The following is a 25858-nucleotide window of genomic DNA, read 5'->3' on the forward strand; positions in this document are numbered from 1 at the left end:
CTATTATAGCAAAGTGCCAAGCAAATTGAAAAGGATCACTAACAGAAAAAAGATCTCTAGTGCTAGGAAAAGGCATCCAAACAAAGCAGTAAAATGAAACAGAAATACTGTTTTTATTTAATCGTAATTGTTATTTAGGAGTGTTCCAAAGGACGGGACACAGGTGTCAAACAATAGGTTAATTTTAAGAAACAAAAATAATTCAAAGGGATTGTAGTTCATCTTTAAATCTGAACTGGCTGTCAAAGTTTGTAACCTTGAATTTATAAAATGAAGCATGAAAATGGGATAAATGTTGAGTACTTCAATGAAGTATTTTATTGTGCCTTCTGCAACGCAACATCTCCGCTGTATGATAAGTAGCAACTAACCTTTTCATAATGTTGTTAAAGTACTTCAAAGAGTTTTTCACAAATATAATGAAATCAGATGTCAGTGTAGCAGACTACCCGAAAAAATAAATCTGTTTGGGATTGATCAAAAGTTTGGGTGATCCACAAAATTCAGAAATGTTTTGACAGTCGATATAGAAAACATTAGGTTATGATTAAAACACAAAAAGGCTGCATATTGATACTGGATACCGATAAAGGTAATTAAATCAGTATGTAAAATAATAGTTCATCTGCAAGCTGCATTAATAAATAAGACTTTTGAACAAGGTTGTTTCCCAGATAGAATAAAATATACAGAAATCAAACCAGTCTTCAAGAAAGGATCAAAGGAGGAAGTGGGAAATTAAGGTGCTATCTTCAAAAGCATATGAGAAAGTAGCTTATATCCAGATATGAAATTTAATTATTTTGAACAAATTTTATTTTCAGCAAGAAGAAAGTACTGCAGATGCCATAAATACTTTGCTGACTGGATCATTAGGAAAGAATAAAAGGAGTAGGGATCTCCCTTGCCTCCAAAAGGCCTTTGATGCAGAAAACCATACCTTACTAATCCACAAAGTGGATAAGTGTGGGTTTAATGGTGGTACATTGCTGTGGATCACTTCATAGCTTTCTAACAGAAGGCAAAAAGTAATTACTGTATGCTCTTAAATACAATGGTTTTAGTTTTTAATTTTTTTTTCTTTCCATAATATGAAGCAGTACCACAAAGTGTTCCTCAATGCTTACTTCTCTGCAACTATTCTCTCCCTAATCTCTGTTACTGATTTGCCTGTCAGTATCGACTCTCAATCTCTCTGTTTGTGAATGAATGGTTTGTTCTGGTGGAAAATAATGAAACAGAAAAAGTCCATGGTTGCATCATTAATAAACTCTGTAGATCAGAAACCTAGTTCCAGCGAAATGTGTGGACTTGAAATATTTCAGAGGTATGCATATAGTACAGTGCTGGACCCAACAGTCACAGTGCCATGAAATTAAATTAAACCATAAAAATAAGAACATAGCAAAAGTGGGATTCCTCACATTTTAGGACTAAATCAAGATAATAATTTGAAGTGAAGTGGAGAGTGTACAAGTGGTAAAAAAAAAGGAAGGAATTATTTTTTGAAAGTTATATATCTTCAAATTCTTTACGAAACTACCTTATCCCCTTACTCTCCATTACAACTAATACATTTGTCCCACAGGTGCTTCCACTGTTCAAAACATTTTTTGTTGTCATCTTTAGGAATGACTGAGACCTCGTCCCTCATTTCTTCTTGACTTCTTCAGTATTGTCAAATTGGTGTCCTTTCATACCCCTTTTCATGCATGGAAATAAGAAAAAGTCACAAGGAGCCAGGTGATGTGAGAAAGTTGCGTGGGGCAACGGAACCATGCCTTTTTTAGCCAAAAACTGTCTAACAGAGATGGCTGTGTGTGCAGGTGCATTGTCATGGTGGGAGAACCAGTCTCCTGTGTGCCACAAATCAGATCTTTTTTGATGAACACTGTTGTGTGGTCTTCATAAAACTTCCAAATAAAAGGTCTGATTGATGGTCTGACCTGGGGGAACCAGCTCTGAATGAACTATGCCCTTGGCATCAAAAAAGCAAATCAGCATTGTTTTGATGTTTGATTTGATTTGATGAAATATTTTTGGACCAGGTGACTGTGACGTCTTCCATTGTCTTGATTGTTGCTTTGGCTCGGTTGTAACCACAGCACCATGGCTCATCAGAAATGACCTTTGACAGTTTCAAGGCATTGTTTCGCAGCACAAAATGTTTCAACTTGATGTTCCTTTTGATAGTCAGTCAGAACCTGAGGAACAAACTTGGCAGTAACCCTCTTCATTCACAAATTTTCTGTTAAAATTCGCTGAACTGAGCTCCAACATAACTAATCACTGACAGTTGATCAATTGCCTGTTGATGGTATGTGAGCACAGGCTTTCAAATTTTTTCAATCTTTTCATCAATTCGGGTAGTTGATGGATGTCCAGAATGATGTTTGTCATCAGCAGACAAGATCAGTCGACAAGTCACCATTTTTAAATCGAGCAAATCAATCATACACTTGAATTTTTCCCATAGTGTCATCTTGGTAAGCTGTTTTCAACAGTAAAATAGATTCAACAGCATTTTTACCAAGCTGAAAACAGAATTTCACAGCTGCACATTGTTCACTTAAACTTGCCATAATGAAAAACAAAACATGAACAAAACAGTGCTAGCAGAAACAATCACTGCAGATGAACAGAACAAGCCAGGTCAACAACACAGGCAACGCTATAAACACCGAGCGGCAGAAATGCGTACTACACAAGCCCCATCGACAGCAATGTTATTCCATTTTTTTGAGGTACCCCTCGTATATTGTCCAGTCTGCAGCTTGTGGTCTAATCGTTAGCACTGCCGTCCCTAGATTCTGGGGCCCATGTTCAATTCCTGGCTGGACCGAAGATTTTCTCTGCTCAGGAACTGAGTGTTTGTGTTGTCCTAATCATTTTATCTCATCTTCATCAATGTGCAATGTCTAAACAGGCACCAGGTGGTTGAACAACATTAGATGTGGTCTCCCAATGAATAATGCAATATGATCATTTCATCTATGAAATAAACTATGTACATCTGTATTTGCAATGAAAATATTGCCCTGTGCTACTGACATGACACACAGAAAAGTGCATACCCCAGTTATCTTGAATCAATAGTGACAGTAGAAAATCATGCTGCACGTCCCAGGGAATCACATCATCCATTGTTTAAAAAGCTGGAAATTTTAAATACCCTGCAAAATAATCATTTTCTATGCAGCAAACCAAAATTACTCACAATTAACCATTTTAATCTTTTATTTAGTCAGTAAATAAAGATAACTGTGTGCTTCTTGTTTACCAGTTAAATTATGTTCTCAGATACTCCATTACATGTGAATGAAAACCTTCAACATATTAAAAGTTGGAGGCATTTCTGATCCTGAAGCTATGTCTTATTCATCAGTTAAAATTATGTTCTCAGACTCGCCAGTACATGTGAATGAAAATCTTAAGTAGACTAACATTTCTGATCCTGAAGCTACATCTATTGTATAGAAATATTACTATTTGGAGGAAGAAATTATGAAGGGGGAAACTGATAACTGTCATTACAAAACTGTAACTATTTATTCTGAGGAAAAAATTATTACTTTTAAAATATTGCTCCATGTAATTAGTTAAAATTTTATGTAAGTGAATTACGTTAGTGATCTTTGATATGTACCCTATCATATTATTAATAATTGTATGTTATGAGGCACATAAATCACAATTCACTGTTAAGATATTTGCTGATATTTTTCTGTAATATTTCACCTAATTATATGATTTGATGTTTCTCTCATAGGGTTTTCAGAATATGGTAATGAGAAGCCCCATAAATTAAAGAGTTTATAGAACACTATTTAAAAAATATGGTGTAAAATGGAGAGTTAAAAGATACTGTGCTGAAAAAGTGCAAGTGGTGATAAACAATGTTAGGAAAAGGATAGATTGCTACTCATCTTAAAGATGACCCATTGAGTTGCAAAAAGGCACAACAAAAAGACTGTTACAAATTGTAGCTTTCAGCCAAAGCCTTCTTCAGCAAAGAAAACACACACATTCACACAAGCAAGCACATCGCAGACACACGACTGCTAACACTAGCAGCTCTGACCAAAATGCGACTGCCGTGTGAATAGCAATCTGGAGTGGGGTGGGGAAGGGCAGTGACGGCAGTATATTGGCGAGGGGAGAGAAGAGCACTGTATGGCGGGGTGTGCTGAGACTAGAGACTGCCAGGTACAGTGTTGAGAGGTGCGGCATGGGTGGGGGGCGCGGAGAGGGGGGAGGGGTGCAGAGAGGGTGGGGGAATGTGAAAAGGGAGGAGGCGATAGGGTGAGGTTATGGAAACTGTTCGGTGGGAGATGTGATAACAGCAGTTAAGGCCAGGAGAACCTTAGCAGTGGAAAATGTGTTGTGAGGATAACTCCCATCTGCACATTTCAGAAAAGCTCGTGGTGGGAGGGATCCAAATGGTCCGGGTTGTGAAGCAGCATTGAAATCAAGCATATTGTGTTCAGTTGCATGTTGTGCTACAGGGTAGTCTACTTTGCTCGTGGCCTCGGTTTGGTAGTGACCGTTCATACTGGTGGACAGGTGCTTGGTAGTCATACCAGTTCACTCCTCAAAATCCACAAACCCATCAGTCCTGGTCGTGCCATTGTAGCTTGTTATTGTGTCCCCACTAAAAGGATTTTGTCCGTCATTGACCAATGCATCGATCCTGCTGCCTGTAACACAGGCTCCCACATGAATGATACAAATCCTTTCCTTCACTGATTCTCCACCATCTCCACCCCTTTACCTCCTGATTTCCTACTGGTCACCATTGATGCCACTTCCCTATATACCAACATCCTTCAAGCCCATGGTCTTGCCGCAGCTGAACACTATAAAAAGCAGGGCAATGGTTGCAGCAAAGCTGATATACAACATGGCTTCTTGCACAGGTGGCCTGGTCTTTGATGCGATAAGATAAGCCTATGACAGGTTTTGAATAGGAAGTGCTGCATGGGTGGACTGGGCATGTCTCGTACCTGGGTCTCCCATAGGGATATATAGTATCCCTTTTCCTGACTAAAACCCAGTCACACATCCTGCTCCATAAACATTGCATAACCCCTGGAACCACCCCCCCCCTCTCCCCCTACCCTTCCCCATCCAACTACCTGGCCATAAAAATTCCTTTTTCTTGTTCCCAACCTTACTTTGACAATAACTTCCTAGATTCTACCAGTTCCTGTCCCTCACAAACATGGTACTTCAAAAACATATTTACATGGCACAAGCATCCCAGAACAACCTCTGCTCCCTTTGCAAGATAGTGCTACTGTGCAATTTGTACTACATATATCACATCTCTGAAACTGCGTCCCTTGCTCTCCAGTACATGGATGAGTGTTCCAACCAAACACCAACTCCATAAAGTAATCCAATCTTCTGACATCCTTCTGCCCCCTTGGGGCAGCACTATCCAACTCCTATCCTAACCATAGTATTTCTCCTCATCAAACACTCATAGCACTCAGACCCTGCCTAACAGAGCTTTTCTTCTTGCCACCTATTTGAAAACTCCCCACCAACACTCCAAATCTAGAGCCCAGACAATCCCAGAACACTGTAGTTAGCCCTTCCACAAAAATCCTCAGCACCACAGAAGTTTCTGTCCTATACAAAGACCTCACCTTTAACCCTGCACCCAAATTTAACCATGATGGACTTGTCAAAGATTTATTCTCCTTCTCTCGATCCCTGCAGTGGAAACACTTCTTTCTCAGCAATCCCTCCAGCCAAAGCCCACCTAGTTCTGACATTAAACCCTGGCTCTCCCAGTTCATACCACCATCCAGCCATGATCCTCCCCCACTTCCACCTAACCACCCCCTGGTCACCTTCCAGGAATTACTTACCTCCAACTTGGTGTAACCATCTATCCCCTTCTTCCTTCCTCACAACACCAGAGGAAAGTACAGCCATAAATAGTCTTAAAACAGATCTGACATAATCATCGTCCTTGCAGACAAAGGCTCCACCACTGTCATGGTGAGCCACAGTAACTACCAGGTGGAAGGCCTCTGCCAATTGTCTCACTTATCCACCCCTAAACTCTGCTAGAGTGATCCCATCTCAGAAGTCCAGCATAACTTCCAATCCCTGCTTAAAGCCTTGGGCTTTTCCCAGAACCTCCCCCTGGAAGACATTTCGCTCCTCACCCCTGTGACACCCAATGCCCACGTTCTACCTGCTCCTCAAAATCCACAAATCTAGCAGTCCTGGATATGCCATTGTAGCTTGTTATTGTGGCTCCACTGAAAGGATTTCTTTCCTCATTGACCATCATGTCACTCCAGTTACCTGTAATATAGACTGTCACATCAAAGCTACCAAACCCTTCCTTCACGGACTCTCCACCCCTTTGCACCCTGATTACCTTCTGGTCACTGTTGATGCCATTTTCCTATACACCAACATCCCTCATGCCCATGGTCTTGCCATGAATGAACGCCACCTTCCCAACGTCCTTCAGACTCCAAATCCACTATCTCATTCCTCACTTGCCTAACTAACTTTACCTTAATACATAACTACTTCTCCTTTGTAGGGAAGGTATACTAACAAAACCATCACATGGCACCCTCCTATGCCAGCCTGTTTATGGGCCATCTAGAGGGAACCTTCCTGGTCTCCCAAAACCTCATACCATTGGTCTGGTTTACATACATTGATGATATCTTCATGACCTGGACTCAGGGACCAGAGATCCTGCCCTCATTTTTTCACAACCCCAACACCTTCTCTGCCATCTGCTTCATCTGGTCCTCCTCAACCCAGCATGTGCCAGTTGAGCTACCTTCCTAGACGTTTGACTGTCTCCTCTCCAATAGCTTCATCCGCACCTCTGTCCACATTGAATCCACCAACCACCAACAGTACCTACATTTTGACTTCTGCCATCCCTTCCACATCAAAAAATCACTCTCGTACAGCTTTGCTACTTGAGGATGGCATTTCTGCAGTGATAAGAACTCAGTTTCCTGGTATGCTGAAGGTCTCACCAAGCCTTCACAGACTGCCATATCCTCTGGACCTAGTCCACAAACAGATATCCTGTGCCATTTCCCCACACACCTCCAATATTTCCACCACCCCCAAGAGCCAGCTACAAAAGAATGCCCCCCCCCCCCCTCATCACCCAATACCATCTCGGACTGAAACAACTGAACCACAGCCTTCATCAGGGCTTTGATTATCTATCATCATGCCCTGAAACGAGGTACATCCTACCCAAGATCCTTCCCGTCCCTCATAAAGTGGTGTTCTGTCGCCGACCTTCCCAATATCCTAGTCCATCCCTGTGCCATGCCCACTCCCAACCCCATATCACAGGGATCATATTCCTGAGGAAGACCCAGGTGCAAGACCTGTCCAGTCCACCCACCCAGCACTTCCTATTCCAGTCCTGTCACTAGCTTATCTTACCCATCAAAGGCCAGGCCACCTGTGAAAGCAGCCATGTTGTATACCAGCTCTGCTGCAACCATTGCACAACTTTTTATATTGCTATGACTACCAACCCACTGTCCATCACAATGAATGTCCACAGCCAAACTGTGACCAAGAGCAAAGAAGACCACTCTGTGGCACAACACGCAGCTGAACACAGCACGACTGATTTCACAACTCGGGCCATCTGGATCCTCCCCTCTGACACTAGCTTTTATGAATGGCACAGATAGGAGCAATTCTTGCAACACATTCTCCACTCCCAAAATTGTCCTGGCCTCAGTCTACGGTAACCCATTGTCCCGACACCCTCCACCCAACAGTTTCCATTCCCTTGTCCTACCATCTCTTCGCTTTTCACATTCCCTTACCCTCTCGTTGCATGCTGCCCTCTGCGAATGTACCTGCCCATCCTTTCCCCTTCCCTGCTTCTCTCCTTTCTCACTCATCTACTTTTCCTCCCCCCTTTCCACCCCTCAACCGCCCGTGCCCTATCTCCAAACACTGCACCTGGCAGTCTCTAGTCCCTATAGCCCCACCAGACAGCACTCCTCTCTCCCCCCATCATACCCTGCTATCACTCCCCTTCCACACCCCACTCGAGATTGCTATTCATATGACAGTCACATTCCACTCAGAGCTGCCGGTAGTAGCAGCCAAATGTGCATGAGGTGTGCTTGCTCATGATGAATGCGTGTGTTTTTCTTTCTTGAAGAAGGCTTTGACCAAAAGCTATAATGTGTAGCAGTCTTTTTGTTGTGCTTGTCTGCAACTCAAAAGGGTCATCTTTATGGTGAGCAGCAATCTGTCCTTTTCTTAGGATTGTTGATATTCAAACCTGGAGTTTTTAATGTTTGAGTGGCTATAAAGAAATGAATGTCCATTAAGAATCCTGATTATTAATTATCATGTCTGAGATAAGCAGCTTTTATAATTTTTATTACAGATTGCAGCTGCCAAAGGGATTTCTCAGGTTGTCATATCTCGGATTGTGATGTGTGCACCAGGCATGAGTAAGTTTCTTTTATTCAGTTACTAATAAAACCAAATTTGTTACAAGATTGTGTCTATTATGTTGTTATCAAAACAACAGTTTAAGTAATTTCACCATGTTTCTTAAACCAGGGAATGCTTTAAATTTGGGAAATATGTAGGTAACAAAATATGGAAATGCAAACAGTCTTTAAGGTATATGAAATGAATATTTTTTATAAAATTACACTTCCTAACAAAACTGAAATAAATATGAAAATAGTGGAAAAGTGATGTAGATAACTGCAAGTTATCTTTTTTTTTTCCCCCTCAAGGAAGAAATATAATATACACTGCCCGATCAAAAGTATCCAGTTACTCGGTCGCGCAGTCAGACAGTGTAAAAGGAGATGGGGAGTGTTGTGTTGTGAGTAAAGAAGCAGTAACAGCAGAATTAGTCCTTCAAGAAAGTTCAGTGTCCTCAATGTTGACTAGTCACTGGATGTCACCTGATTAACAAATCCACCTGGGATCTTTCAGCCCTTCTTAAGCTGACCAGAGTGACTGTCGTCGATGTGGCTGAGTAGAAGAAAAGTGAAGGAACAACTACCGTTAAACTGTCGAGCACTGCTGAGGGTGGCCACACAAAAACCACGTGAAGTCAGCAGAAGGAATCACTTGTGAGTTACAGAGAAATACTGGCAGAACAGCTAACACAATACTGTGTATAGGGAGTTAAAAAGAATGGACGAAGAGCTCCTGTGAGGACGACGCATTTCTGTAGTCAGTGCCAAGTGATGCTTGAAGTGGTGTGAAGAGTGATTCTGCTGGGCATTGAATGACTGGAAATGGCTGATTTGGAGTGATGAATCATGCTGTCACCTACGGAAATGTGGTGGGAGGCTTTGCATTAGGTGACTGCCTGAAAACCGTACCTGCCATCATATGTACTGCTAACAGTGAAGTAGGGAAATTTGGTGTTATGGTACGGGTTTTTTTTCTTGTGGTTAGGGTATGGTTCTCTTATTGAACTTAAGAAAACATTAACTGCAGAAGAATATGAACACATTTAGAAGCATTCTGTACTGTGTACAATAGAGGAACTGTTCTGAGACTATGATTGTTTGTATAAGCTTGACAATGCACTGTGCCATAAAGCTGTATCTGTCAGGCAATGGTTTGTGGACAATAACATTCCTGAGATGGACTGGTCTGCCCAGAGTCCTGACTGGAACCCATTGGAATGCCTGTGGGATGAGTTAAAATGTTGACTTTGCTCCATTCCCCAGCATCCGACCTCACTACCTTCTTGTGTAGATACAGATTGTTAAACAACATTTTAAGGAAGAGTTATGGGAAACAAAAATGGACAGTGGCTGCAGTTTGTGGAGGTTAACTTAGAAATCGATCCCTGGACATACCGTATAACATAGTCTCCAAGAAAATACAATCATCAATAGTCTTATCCGTGCTCAAAAAAAATGGTAAAACAGTAACAGAAAATTGGGAACAGTCAACTGCCCTGCCTATGGAAACACTGCTTCCTGACAACAGAGAAGAAGGTGATACAGAAGATCAGCGTAGATTGTGAAAAATTTTATGAGAGGACTATAGAAACAATAAACGTATGTATCCCTTTGCACAAAAGAAATTAGGCAAATAATTTTAAGAGAGTGAAAAAGAAAAAAAAAAAAAACACCAGAACTGGATGTGATTCCAGCTAATATAATAGAAACCCTATGTGAGCAATGACATATTTGCCTGTGCAAACCGTACAATGATCCTCTCTTGCAAGGAAGGGTCTCTCTCTGCACAATGGAAGAATGCTAAGGTGGTGTTAATGAGTAAAGGACAAAGCAAGGATCCAGTGATAACCAACTCCTACAGACAAATTTATCTTTTAATGTTTTCGGGAAGATATTTTAAAAACTATTATGTGAGTAATTAAAAGATCATAGACTGCAACACAGGATGAGCCCTCATCACACGGGGTTACAACGGCCGAGTCAACTGAAGGTACAATTAATAAGGCAATCTCACTAGCAACAGATACTAATGATGGTGATGGATATTGCAGACACTTTCAATTACCTTTGGTGGCCATTAGTCTTTGGTTACCTTAAGAGATTTGGCATGTCCATGAACACTGTACAATTTCCTGAGAGACTATTGGTGCAGGGGATGTTCTCCTTTAATTTGACCAGAAAATAAAATAATGAAGACAATAACAAAAAGCTGTCTGCAGGGATCAGTGTGTGATCCAGACTTTTAGGATGTAGCACTGCAGCCCATATTTACATGAGTTACATGATAGCAGTAACATAAGCAGACTGGTAGTATTTGCAAATGATGTGCTGTTCATTGGAAGCTGATTCCAGAAGAATTATAGAAGACGAATGTAATGTGGTGCTCCATGAACTTGAGGGATGGTGTCAAAGTGTCAGATTGTCATTAGCACCTCTAAATGTGTGTACTTACTGCTGAAAGGGAATGTAGCAGGGAACCCTAAAATAAAATAAAATGATGATCAGAAGAAGCACATTAATGGTATATCTAGAGATACATTAATGGTATATATAAAGGTACTTGTGGATGAATTTCATAACTTTGTACATCATATAGAGGGAGTAGGAAGGAAATGTTCAAATGTGATAAATAAAACTATAACCATTTCAGATAGGTAATTTCAGTTCCCTTGAAAACAATCAGAGTATCATCAGTCATAGAGTATGGTACAAGCATTTGGGCTCATTGATTGTATCTAGCAAAGCCATCCTCATTAGTGAGAAGACTTCAACAAGGAGTGATACTAAGAATAACCGGTGCCTCTTGCACTACCCTGAATTTCACCCCAAATGATGCTTCATTAGTAATTGTAGGAATATGCCCATTGGACTTCGAAATGGAAAAAAAGAGGACCGCTATACTGGTTAAAGAAAGACCATCAAATGAAAGTACGAAGGGACTGAGACCAATGCGAAAAAGTTAATAAAAGATTACAGCTGTTGCAAAATGAATGGAACACATCAGACACAGGCAGGAGAATATACCAATCTCTTGCTAAAATCAGGGAGGGACTGAAAATGAGATTTCTTAACCCATTGAAGGGATTGATACATTACCTGACTGCTCATGGCCTGTATGCCACTTTTCTTTACATAATCAATAGACAGATGAATGATAGCAGTGTGGGCATGTCAGAATACACATTGTGTGACTGCGTGCTCTATGGAGATGCAGTGGGTAAAGGCCGTCAGGCATTACGGATGGTGGATCCAAAAGCGGCACTGTGGAGCAAGTCAGTCTGTCGCATCTTGGACAGTACTGCAGCCACAGCATCCAGGAAAGCCGAGGAAGACTTCACAAGGCACTTAACCATGTGTCAGCATGCTGTTATTCTGGCTAGACAATATACGCTGCAAATGGAGAGAAGACGACTGAGGTCAGCGACCACCAAGTGAATTGGTCCTCAAGAATTTACGTTGCGTTGGAGCAATTGATCGTGGAACTGTGAACTCTTAAGATGTAACAGTGAATAGTAGAATTGCTTGTTATACTGTAACACTCTGTCGTGCTGCACAATGGCCAAGGAATCCAGCAAACAATAACTGTTGACTGGGTTAGTATGAGGGCAGTTTCGTAACTAGTTAAGGGTTTTATTGTGGTTTTGTAGTATTAGTAGTAGTTGTATAAGTACAGATGAAGTACTAGAAATAAATACAGTAATATATAAATTTATTGTTATCCAAAAGATGTGTTTTTAGTGGCCTATTTTAGCTTCCCAGATAACAGGCTGTAAGTGTGAAAAATAAATAAAATAAATAAGTCACTGGTTTTGGCTCTTGAACGAGAACAGGCTGCCAATACTCCACAGACATTCAGACATGTTTTCCCTCCATTTAATGGTACAGCAGGGTGCAACCCATCATGAAGGTGAAGTGTGGACACATGCCATGTTGATGTCTACTAATAGGTGTCCAGATACTTTTGATTAGACAGTGTATAATAAGAATTTAGACAAGTGAACACAATGCAGAAGATTTAAACCAACTTAATTTTTGTGTGCCACTGAAGACCAAAAGCTGTATCTGTACCACCTGAACAGTCTGTGGGGATCGAGATGTTACGTACAGTAACACAGCATGTTGTTATCAATGGAGAGACGTCTACAGACATTAAAGTAACCTCTGGTGTGCCACAGGGGAGTGTTATGGGACCATTGCTTTTCACAATATATATAAATGACCTAGTAGATAGTGTCGAAAGTTCCATGTGGCTTTTCGCGGATGATGCTGTAGTATACAGAGAAGTTCCAGCATTAGAAAATTGTAGCGAAATGCAGGAAGATCTGCAGTAGATAGACACTTGGTGCAGGGAGTGGCAACTAACCCTTAACATAGACAAATGTAATGTATTGCGAATACATAGAAAGGAGGATCCTTTATTGTATGATTATATGATAAACACTGGTAGCAGTTACTTCTGTAAAATATCTGGGAGTATGTGTGCGGAACGATTTGAAGTGGAATGATCATATAAAATTAATTGTTGGTAAGGCAGGTACCAGCTTGAGATTCATTGGGAGAGTCCTTAGAAAATGTAGTCCATCAACAAAGGAGGTGGCTTACAAAACACTCGTTCGACCTATACTTGAGTATTGCTCATCAGTGTGGGATCCGTACCAGGTCGGGTTGACAGAGGAGATAGAGAAGATCCAAAGAAGAGTGGCGCGTTTCGTCACAGGGTTATTTGGTAAACGTGATAGCATTACAGAGATGTTTAGCAAACTCAAGTGGCAGACTCAGCAAGAGAGGCGCTCTGCATCGCGGTGTAGCTTGCTCGCCAGGTTTCGAGAGGGTGCGTTTCTGGATGAGGTATCGAATATATTGCTTCTCCCTATTTATACCTCCCGAGGAGATCACGAATGTAAAATTAGAGAGATTTGAGCGCGCACGGAGGCTTTCAGACAGTCGTTATTCCCGCGAACCATACGCGACTGGAACAGAAAAGGGAGGTAATGACAGTGGCACGTAAAGTGCCCTCCGCCATTCACTGTTGTGTGGCTTGCGGGGTATAAATGTAGATGTAGATCGAACCCAACATTAAGTATTCAGTCGTTTATAATGAATTAACTTTATTTTGATCATGTCGGTACAAACACATCCGCTCGGATACAGAGTTCAGAACACACTGAGATCAACAGTTTTCAAAGAAGTTCGTTCTCAAAGATGAGGCGGTCGACTCTTGCAGTCGATAACTGCCACAAGTCTAATGTAGAGATTTAATCTGCATTTGTCTCTCTCATTTTAGTAATACTCTGTTCTTGAAAAACTTTTTAAAAAAGCTGTTGTAAAGAAAGCATTTTCAAAAGTCAAAAATGTGCTCCAAATATAGTAAGTGACATAAAGAAACATGCTTGGATCTTATTGTTGTTGTTATTGTTGCTGTTGCTATTGTTGCAGTCATTCTGAAGACTTGTTTGATGTGGCTCGTTGTGCTAATCTGTCTTGTGCAAGCTTGTTCTTCTCTGCATAATTACTGCCACATACATCCATTTGAGCTTCAGCTTTGGTCACCCTCTAAGACTTTGACCCTCCACACTTCCCTCCGTTACCAATGGTCCTCTCCCCCCAAATCAACCAGCTAACCTCCATTATCAAATAGATGATTCTTTGAGTCTTCAGGTTGTGTTCTATCAACTGATCCCTTCTTCAAGTTGTTATCCAATTCATCAATATTGATCCCTGACTTTGTGCTCATATTCTGGTCACACTGCATTATGAACATTGATATGTTATACCTTGCTGAAATTGTGGAAATGTCTACTTTTATTTAGCGTATGAATGACACATCTTAGTTGAAATGAGGGTGACAAACTCCTGATGATACCCTCATCTCTGATGAACACTTGCCATTGAGGACAACAAATTGGGTTTTATTACTTAAGAAGTCTTAAAGCCACTTACATATCTGGGAACCTAATCCACATGATCAGATCTTCATTAAAAATCTGCAGTGGTGCATTGTACCATAAACTTCTTGGAAATTTAGGAATATGGAATCTGCTTGTTGTTCTTCATTCATGGTTTGCAGGATATCACCTGAAAAAAGGGCAACCTGAGTTTTGCATGAGTGATGCTTTCTAAATCTATGCCGATTTGTGGACAGAAGCTTTTCTGTCTCAAGGAAATTTATTATATTCAAACTTTGAATATGTTTAAGAAATTTGCAGAAAATTGATGTTAAGGCTATTGGTCTGTAATTTTGCAGGTCTATTCTTTTACCCTTCTTATATACCAGTTTTACATGCAGTTGCTTGAGACCATGCACTGGGTGAGAGATTCATGACAAATGCAAGCTAAGTGAGGGGCCAGCGCCTTAGAGTATTCTCTGTAAAACCAAACTGAGATGTCATCTGGACCAGGTGACTTGTTTACTTTTAACTCTTTCAGTTACTTCTCTACATCAAGTATGCCTGTTATTATGTTCTCCATATGGGAGTCTGTCGACAGTCAAAAATTGGTATGTTTTTACAATGTGAATGATTTGTTAAATGAGAAATTTAAAACTTCAGCTTTTCCTTTGCTGTATTTTATTGTCACATCAGACTGGGCAATGAGTGACTGGATAGAAGCCTTTGATACACTTAGCAATTTTGTATATGATCAGAATTTTCTCCATGTCTTGGCAAGATCTTTTGCTAAGGTGTAATGATGGAAGAGGTTATATGCTTCATGCATCAATCTTTTTACTGACACACAAATTTTGACTATCTTTTGGCCTCCTTCATTTTTGCATTCTTTTTGGAACTGTGAGTGGAACAGACTCTGCTTCCTCAACATTTTCCAAATTTTTTTATTAAACCACTGGTGGTTCTTTTCTCTCCTTAATCCACTACTCAGCACAGACTTCTCCCAAGTGTGATTTATAATCTTTTTAAACATTTACCATAATTCCTCTGAGCCCAATGTAGGCTCATTTTGTATAAATCTAAAACTGTCACCACAGAATTTGGTGAACAGTAAAAACATCACCTGGGCCTTTTACTTGCATGCAAATGACTTCACAGTTAGTCTCAATTTCAGCCTAGACAGACACAATGTTTTTGGTGAGTGCAAAGACCACTTCCCCTACTCTGGCATCTAATCTGTCTTTTTAATAAATGTCCCATGCCTCACTAAATATTTCAGACTTTTGCACTTCAGATTTCAGCAAGTCTGTTATGAATACTTTGACAATTTACTGTTAAAATTTTGGCAGTCAAAATGTCTTCACGTTGTACGTGCTCTGATATCACTCTCTGCATATTGTCTGCCAAGTGTTCATCAGAGGACTCGAAACAACTGGCTAGTTTCTTGTCAACGGCATTAGAGTAATGATTTCAGCTACGTAGGTAAACCCCCATTTAATAGACTTTGGGCACCTGATTAAATAACCTTCTAGTTCTTCAAAATTATATTGGTTTTATTACTTCCAATCACTGACTCCTACTGACATATCTGAGCTCAAATTGTTGAGCACTCTGTCAAAATCTGGCTGCTTTGCAGAATCATACATTTGCTATTAGTCAAGTGCCTTCTCTTCTCGTATCATGCTGCAAGACAACTTTTCTGCATAATACATGTTTTTGAATATAATTAATTTATGGCTAAAGGAGACAGTAGAATTGTTGAGCTGCCAACAGGCACACAAGAAAGACAGAAATCTTTGCTAGCTTTCAGACAAACCTCTACGAGTACACATGCATCAGCAGCTGCCATCCCTCCGTCATGCACACGTACACCACTGCAGCTATACTGTACTGGCTGAACACTGGCTGTGATGGGTTGTGTCAGGTGTGGGTGGTAGAGGTAGACAGAGGTGGGAAGTGGGAGACAGGTTTGGAGAAGAGCAGCCGATGGCTTGGAGGAGGGAAGCAGCTGCACGGGACTGGAATGTGGAAGGGAGAGGCAGCATGTGCAGATTAGAAGTGTGACAGATGCACCAGAGCCAGTGAGTTTGTGCAGCACATGATGACGATGACACAGAGGAGTGGCTCGAGAGGGAATGACAGGACAAAGATTATGGGACTGGTGGATACAGGGTGTGTGTGCAGCGGGTTAGTGGAGATCAAGGCAAGGTGGACTATGGGAGTGAAAGATGTGTAGCAAGGATAACTTCCACCTACGTCATTCAGAAAAGCTAGTGAAACAGGGAAACATCTGTCAGCAAACATATACTGTTTCTTCATATATATAATTTTAAACAAAAATTTTATGCATAACAGTGTGCTGTTTTGTTTTCATCTTCTTAGTCAGTTTTAATAGAAAACTTGCGTATTAGGAAATTTGTATTTATGGCGTATTGGCTTATGATTGAATACTACTATGCAATCTGAATCATCTGAAACTCTGTAATTCTACCCCTTTGTAGATAATGCTATCCTTGAGTTCATTGCGTATTTCTTCCAGAACATTTATGTAAATTGTTGGTATGTAAGTTTTATGCAGTGTTGATCATCTAGTATATTTTTATTTAAGCAACATTTGTGCAGGAAGCTTTTGAGGATAAGGTTTGTAAGTTTGTGAAGAGGAATATTGCTTGCAGTGAATGCTTCACATAGATACATGTTAAACTGACTTTTTTGGTTACCTTTTGACAAATCCATGCTACTATAATTTGCCTGTTGTCAAAAGTTGTTGCTGTGGTCATTTCTTCTGCATTTCTGCAATATGAAGACTTGTTTTGACGTGCTGGTCTATTTGAAACAAGTTCCCCCCCCCCCCCCCCCCCTACAAAACATTTTTCTCGCAACTCAACAATATAAAACAATTCCGTCATATGTAAATGTTCCAAGATGAACAGCTATCCATGAAATGCCATGAAACGATGTTTCTTTTTTTTGGACGGCATGGCGCACAACACGTTACACACTATACGTTGTAAACATGCTCAACTGTGTACAAGTAAATAGAAAGTTAAACTGAAACAATGGACGTGTGACTAAAAGCTTGCGTAGTTTTATTGTTGCCTACGCATACAGTGTGACAGCGGAGGGGATTAACTGGTGGCGCAGGCGCAGGAGCATTGACTCTGCTTGCCTGTTCCTGTTCCTCTTCAGTAATGATTTCACTAGGCAGTGGCCTCTCGGTTAGCGATTACACGCAGTTATAGGTCGCAGTCAATCTGTGAGACATCGAAACTAGATCGAGCTAGAGAGCGCTCGTTTAAATTTTTAAAATATTGTAAACAGGGCGAAAATTTACACTAATTTTTAGTTAAAATATGCAATAACCAGTGAAAAGGAGCCAAATATGTAAATTCACATGTAACATGCAAATGCATATGATGCGGTCTCCACTAATCACATTGTTGTACCATAACAAATGAGAGTTTATCTGATGTGGCTCATTTTCTGGGGACCGAACCCTTCCCTGAAATCTTACTGTAATATTGGTATTATTGTCAAGAGTCCTACTGAATTGGTGTCTATTGTCACCATTACCTCTCCACTTTTGTCTTACCCTATTACCTTGCTGCTTACTGTTATCATTTCTGCTATTCCTTGGCCATATAGTTCCATTATTGTTATTTCTATTTATGTTGTTGTTGTATATTTCACTTGTCCAACTGGTGATCTAGGTATTCTTACAGGTTATTTATCTTTCCCCAGTTTTTTCCTATCAGCTTATTCTGTACACTCCATGGTAGACAGCTTATAATAACATCTAAGAGATGTTCCTCTCGAATTGGGTATTGGGTCATCTGAAGTAGTGAACTTTGTTCAGTTGGTACTTGACAAAATCCCTATAGCCTTTTCGGTTTTTTTCTGTTGCAAGGTTTTGCTTTCAATAACTCCAAACAAAGTTTTTTCTAGCCTCCTTCAGTCCAGTGTTGTGGTTAACAAACCCCATTGTGCTGCTTCTCCTGTTAGATGATTTGCAACAAATCTAATTTTATGATTGTCAGCCCAGTTATTTGGTAACATGCCATCAAATGCTTTCAGGAATAAAACAGGACGTAAACCACCAGATGGTGTGAAGTTAGGAAACTTACGATTTACACATTTGCTAAATATAACTGTGAAATCTTCATTTGAATCGTAATTTAATTTGATTTTAATTGACTCTTCCTCATGTCTCTGTCTTTCATTATGACTTGTTTAGTCTACATTTAGTATGCTGTTACTTATAAGTGTTACTTGTCTGTTATTGAGAAAAGTATGTTCCATACTATTTACACTATCATCCTTAATTTCACTAAATGTACAAGTGTATGTTTCACGATATTGACTGATAGGAAATTTAATTAGTGTTTATGACTATTGACAATATAACTGTGTGTGGCCTACTGGATAGCAGGCTAGGTTCAATGGTGACTGCTGCTGCTGCATGTGGCTGTGCTCCGGTTGTTGGAGTAGTGCAGTGTGATGTAATGCCACGCTATGGAGGGATGGCTCTTAGTGAACACTGTCAACTGTTGCTGAGGTAATTGTGTGTTTGATGGGTAGGAGACGTACCTGTAGGCACCAGTTCTTCTCGGTAGAAGTCACTCTTAATGTTGACTTGAAAATGTACATTGCAATTGATAAATGATCTGAAAGGTATTTTGGTCTCATATTGGTAGTTATTTTTAATGAAATCTTCTCAGTATGTTGTTTAAAGGCTTGTTTGTACCGGTTTCTTTGCCTAACAATGCCGTTTTTATTAGCATTGTGAAGCTTTTCATATTTGATGTTAAATTAATTTCACCTGCCGAACTTAAGCTTACTGTTTTTGTTAATAAAGCACACTGCTATTTATTAGATGCAGCCATCTTAATTCTGAGTTTATGTGGCACAGTTTTTAACACTGCACTGGCATCATATTTGCTCATATGTCCTTATTTTCTGCTAATTATTTTGCTTATTTTTGTTATCATTATCTGCACTGTTTCTTCAGTAATGTGTTCGCCTTTTAGATTCCCGCCCCTTTATGATCCTCTTGCATTTTAATCTCATAGTGATTTCGTCCACTGTTCTGCAGTTTCCAAAAATATGGTCACCAAGTGTGAGGGTTTCCACTATCTTGAAGTATGCTTTCACCTTATGCAACAGGGGACCCCCACTAGTTACAGCTGTTCTTTCCATAAAGCTGCTTTTACTGTGAAGGAGAAAAGGCTATGTACTTCGGACACAATCTGGTTTATTGGCTGGGCTACATCTCAGATTCAATTTACAACTCAGATTATATCAAGTTGTTTCACAAGTACATCTCATCTGACAGATTTCTGTCATCAGACTCCTCTCTTTTCTTCTTGGAACTTTGCCAGGGAGGAGCTCCATGGCATGATGTATGGTGCTGCAAACTCGGAGTGACTACGTTTGGTGATTGAAACTTGTCAAAAGTGTATCTTTTACTGCTGCACTACACCCTAGGAGCATCTAAAACATAAAAATCCAATCCCAAGAAACGCAGAATTGTATCAATACCTTACATAATAATAATAATAATAATAATAATAATGTTGCTTGAAATAGATGAATGCCAATTATGTATGATTACTCAATTGAACTAACTGCCAAGAGTACAAGTGTTTCACAAAACGCCTGAAATGTTAACCAATGTATCTATACCCTTACACAATGTACGGCTTAGCCAAACACCTGGCACAGTTACCAAAAGCTTTCATGGGTTACTGTCCACCCTGTCAAGAACTACAGAGTTTATGAATGTGCTTCAACAGATATGTGAAGGGTGAGCACCTAGTCAGCTTTGACGTCACATCTCTCCTCTCAGGAATATTGCTAGGAGATTGCATGATGTTGCTGGAGAGTCACTTTGATAGTGACACAGTGAAACTGTTTCAACATGCACTCATCACCACCCGCTTTCATTGTGTGTAAAGTTCTACGAAGAAATAGACGGAGTTGCCATGGGATCCCCCCCCCCCCCCCCCCAAGTGCCAGGCATTGCCAACCTGTACGTAGAACACTTAAAGGAAACAATTTTTGAAACAACACGCCTGAAACCAAAGGTGTTCTACAGGTATATGGATGATACATTCGTGGTTTGGCCACATGATGAAGGAAACCTGTGTACTGGGACATTCCATCTACAGGAAATAAACACACACAAAACACCAATAGCTACTACTACTACTACTACTACTACCTGGAGCAATGCAAATCTATGCTCACCATCGTTGTACACAGAGTGCAAGCCATATGTGAAAAGGACAGTGCACAGCAGTCAGGTTACATCATCTGTGAAACCTTTTGCAAAAACAGCTACTTGGAGATGCAAAGTAAGATGCCACTCTCCAGCCAAGCAAGAAGAACAAAGAAAACAATTGAGATGAACAAACCAAGTGGCGGGCATTATTTTCATATTTAGGGCTACCCACAGCCAAGCGTGCCAGAACAATAGAGAAGCACAACAAAAGACCATTTTCTGCTCAATGGTTAAAATCAAGAACATGCTTGGGTCAGTCAAAGACCAACTAGGGCTTCAGGCACGTGGCACCTATGGCATCAGTTATGAGGGTGGCCTGCAGTACATCAGCCAGGTGCAATGATGCATATCATAGCACTGAACACAACACGTGAGGAGCATTCAACTTCCACTCATTCGTTTTTGAACAGACAAAGATGCTGTGCTGCACCAACACATTCTGGAGTTGGGCCATCAAAGAAGCAGTGGAAATAAGCCTTCTGTGATCTTGTCAAACTGTAAGTGTACTAATCTGTGAGCAATGGAGTAAACTCAGTGTCTCATTCAGTGGAAGTTCATTGTATTGCTGTAAAATGTTTTTTTGTGATAGATTCTCAAGTAACATACACAACACTGTTTTTTATTACAAGGGTGGTTTGAAAAGTTCTCGGAATTACCACAAGAGGTCAGCACTAGTTCAATGAGTTGTTCACGTGATATTCATTGAACTGTTGCCCGTAAACACGTGCCACATCAGTGCTGTTGGAAGAGAGCTGTGGTGGAGACATGACCCTGTTGTTGTTCCTGCGTAGTAATTTGCGAAGATGGAAAAAATTGAAAAGAAAGGTATGAAAGCAAAGGACATTCATGCCAATTTCCAGAATACACTAGGAGACTCTGCTCTTTCATATTCAACTGTGTGGAAAAATAAGTGGAAAAATAAATGATTTATGCAGTGGTCAGCAAAGATGTGTCACTACTCCAGAAATCATTCCAAAAGTGCACAAAATGGTCACGGAGAATCGCCGATTGAAAGTGCGTGAAATTGCTCATGCTTGCCAGATGTCATCTGAAAGGATATATCACATTTTAACTGAAGAAGTAGAAATGAACAAATCATCTGCAAGATGGGTGCCACAACTCTTGACGCTGGATCAAAAACGCATGAGAATGGATATATCGGAACAATGTTTGGCCCGTTTTAGGAGAAATGAACAAGATTTTTTGCACCAATTTGTAACCACAGATGAAACTTGGGTGCACTACTATACCCCAGAGATAAAACAACAGTCAAAGCAGTGGAAACATGCTGATTCTCTGCCACCAAAGAAAGGCCGGAAAGGTCATGGAATCAGTGTTCTGGGATGTGAATGGGATTCCATTTGTAGATTATCACCCCACTGGGCAAATAATTACTGGAGCATACTATGCTAACCTCCTGGACAAATTTCAACAAAAGATACATGAAAAAAGGCCAGATTTAGCAAGGAAGAAAGTCATCTTCCATCAAGACAGTGCGCGCCCGCACACATGTGCCGTCACCATAGGGAAATTTCGCATACTAAGGTATGAATTGTTGCCACACCCACCTTATTCACCTGATATGGCTCCGTCAGACTTCCATCTCTTTCCAAAACTGAAAATTTTTCTTGGTGTACGAAGATTCACTTCAAACAAAAAATTGATTAGCCAGAGTCGACAACTATTTTGCAGGCCTGGAGGAAACACATTTTTGAGATGGGATCAAAGCACTGGACACATCGTTGGACCAAGTGCATTAATCTACAAGGAGACTACATCAAAACATAAAAAAAGGTTCAGTTTGTAAGTACTTTTTTCTATTCCATTCAGAGAAATTTTCAGACCACCCTTGCACTTTCACAGCTTTGCGTATTTATTAGTACTCACATCAATGTGATGACCAATCTCAATTATGATGTAGCACTACAATGACACATGGCCACCTACAGTGATCTCTGAAACAGTCTGACAGTAGTTAAATGTTTACTTTGCACGCCCACATACGAATTTCAACAAATAAACATCACACAGTTGGTGTCAAATTTCACAGCCTGTGGACTCAGTATGATTTAAACTAAGTGATATTAAAGCACAGAAATGTATATAATTGATAGAAAAAAGTTAACACCATGGTATAAGCAGAAAGTAACCTTGCAGCAGTATACAGTTGATGGATAGTTGATACAGTCGACAAAAGGAAATGAAGGACACACTTCATGTACTGTAATCACAGTGTAGACACTTTTATTGTTCGAAGATGATTAACTTCAACAGTCTTATGCTGCCATCATCTAAACTAGGGGGAAACATAAAAGATAATAAGGGGCGGGGGCAACTACAATTAATTTCACCAATTACATAAAATACAAAATTTCATATATCTTATGGAACTTGTAAAATTGCATGTTACATTGTGTGCAGTCAAAACATAAGAGGCACTCCACACATGTATATACCTTGATAAAAGCCCAGTTGATAAAATGCACACAGTTGATAACATCCTTGTATCATCCATGCAAATTGGTGGTGAACATGACTCTCCCAAGCTTGCTGCACAGCACTACGCTGCCAATAGAGTGTTAAACATAGAGGCGGCAGATCCGCTACAAAGCCTGTGTACCTTACAAAATACTTTGGCCAAAGACGTTCACAAAGAAACAACATATGAGATTACACAATGTTTACACTTTGAGTGCTGGCCTTCGATTTTGAAACATAGGCATAGCATGTATGAATGCTGGTGGCATAATTCCTACACATGCCTGATGTTGCTGGTACTCATACTACCAGCAGATTCATTATATACTTGTGGGTTATGTAATAGCTCATGTGGGAATGAAAATTTTTGGGAGTGGAGGGGTACCTACAGGCTACATAATGATATTTTGGAATCTTGGAAACTATATATTTGTTTATTGAAATGCATAGTTGAAATCTGCTATTGTGGATGAGCCATACGTTCAGAAAACAATTTGATCTACAGAATAACTGGTTAGTTAACAAAATATGAAAGGTTACAAATCATTTTGTACACCAATGCCATGAAGTCCCTATTTGTAAGTACTGTTGCCATGTTTAGAATTATGCTAAATTATGCAAAAGCTTAATTAGTAGCTTAACTGATTAATGTCAGGTGTCATTTGATCTTGAAAAGTAAGGGCAACAAACTTAATTACTAACTATTTAGTTTCAGAAAACCTGTAATGTTTGACTGTGAAGTCTGGATGCTTAGCTCTCTAATGATAGGTGTCAATACATCCAAAAAGGTTGATTAGCTCAGTTGAAGTTCATCATTATGAGCTGTAGTGACATTTTCAATTACTCATTAGTTTTAATTAATATGGGTCCTAGAAAAACTACATACATTACTATAATCAGTATCTTGGAAGTTATCTTCTGAACAATAAATTTGCACAGACGATGGTCCAAATAATATTTGGATAGATTTGTGCATATGCTACATGTATGCATGGTGTACATAAAGTCTGGGAACACTTTCAATTATTTATTGTACAAGAACCAAACACTGTACAGGTATCATACATATGTCATTTTGAAGAGAAACCTGGAAGTTGTCTCTCTCTCTCTCTCTCTCTCTCTCTCTCTCTCTCTCTCTCTCCTCCCTCCCTCCCTCCCCCCCACCCCATATATAGTTTGCTAATTTGACGATAGTCAGCGCTAGTTGCAAACATGGTGAGTTCAGGTGCAGAGCGAGCTTTCTGTGTATTGGAGTTTGACAAAAAGAAGTGTGATACAGCTGTTCAATGGATGTTTAGAACCAAGTAGGTAAGAAGCCACCAACAAGGAAGGCCATTTTCCACTGGCACAACAAATTTCTTACGACGGGTTGCTCGTGCCCAGCAAAGAGAAGCGGATGTCCCAGTGTGAGTGAAGTGAATGTGGAGCGCGTATGAGAGACATTCATAAGGACTCCAAAGAAATTGGTGCGTCATGCATCCTGTGAACCCAAAATGGCTTTAATAACAGTGTGGAAAGTCCTGTGACAGAAGCTGTCTATGAAACCATTCAGATTGGAACTAGTGCAGAAGCTCAGTGATGACGACAGAGACAAGCATTTTGAGTCTTGTTCGCAGTTGCAACAATTGAATGAGGATGGGGATGATATTGTTCATCACTTAATTTTTAGTGATGAAGCCACTTTTCACACTAATGGAAAAGTGAGCAGGCATAATTGTCAAATCTGGGGTACAAAGCATCCACACGAATGCATTGAATTTGAGGTAAATGTATTTTGTGCCTTGTCAGATCAAAAACTGTATGGGCCATTCTTCTTTGCTAAGAGCACTGTCACTGGATATTCCTACTTGGACATGTTGCAGCAATGGCTGATGCCTCAAATGCAGTCCAACTCTCCGTTCATCTTTCAGCAGGATGGGGTTCCACCCCATTTTCATCATGAAGTTCGTGGGTATCTGAACACTCAGCTGCCGCATCGATGGATCGGACGTGCTACAGAAGGGGACAGCTGTTTCATGAAATGGCCTCCCTGATCACCAGTTCTCACTCCGTGTGACTTTTTTCTGTGGGGACACATTAAAGATCTGGTGTATGTATCATCTCTACCACATGATGTAGCAGAGCTCCAGGAGAGAATATGGGAAGTGATTGTCACAGTCGACAAAGCCATGCTGGAACGGGTATGGCAAGAATTCGATTACCATATTGATGTCTACCAGGTCACTCATGGTTCACATATCGAATGTTTGTAAAAAAAACTTTCAGAGTTTCTCTTCAAAATGCATTATGTATGACATCTGTACAATGTTTAGTTCTTGTGCAATAAATAATTGAAAGTGTTTCCTAGCTTTATGTATGCACTGTGTTATGTGTAGATTTAGACAGAAATTAAGGAAAAAATTATATTTGTTTATTGGATTGCAATAAAAGCTAATGGAAAGATTCCAGCTTGCTCTGTTTCAAACCAGGATAGTGGTCTCTTAACTGAGCATCAAATGGGCTGTGGCGTTACAAAAAGTATGTCAGGAACACACTGATTGGGAACCAGCAAAGGCTATGGTTAGAATAGACCTGCAGCACCAGGACTCGATGCCTGGACTCACCCCCCCCCCCCCCCACCCACCATCCAGCCATCACCGGCTGTGACATCTCTTCCGAAGGAATTCAGTGGTCTGTCCCATTAGGTCCTCAGCAGAGGAGCCTACAGTCCAGTTGCTACAAAGGAATGAAGTGGACATGAACCCAAC

The 25858-nt window shown here is 40.3% G+C and overlaps 1 protein-coding gene across 7 annotated transcripts in view; it reads left to right on the forward strand.

The window, feature by feature from the left end:
- Nucleotides 1-25858, forward strand: part of LOC126187323 (sideroflexin-2) — a 182228-nt gene that overhangs the window by 150383 nt on the left and 5987 nt on the right. For all 7 annotated transcript variants that reach the window (XM_049928340.1, XM_049928339.1, XM_049928341.1 and 4 more), the window contains exon 6: nt 8417-8483. In XM_049928340.1, the coding sequence (XP_049784297.1) occupies nt 8417-8483 (67 nt within the window). The remainder of the gene's footprint in view (nt 1-8416; nt 8484-25858) is intronic.

The sequence above is a fragment of the Schistocerca cancellata genome, chromosome 5 (genome assembly GCF_023864275.1).
Source record: "Schistocerca cancellata isolate TAMUIC-IGC-003103 chromosome 5, iqSchCanc2.1, whole genome shotgun sequence".
NCBI classification, from domain to species: domain Eukaryota; kingdom Metazoa; phylum Arthropoda; class Insecta; order Orthoptera; family Acrididae; genus Schistocerca; species Schistocerca cancellata.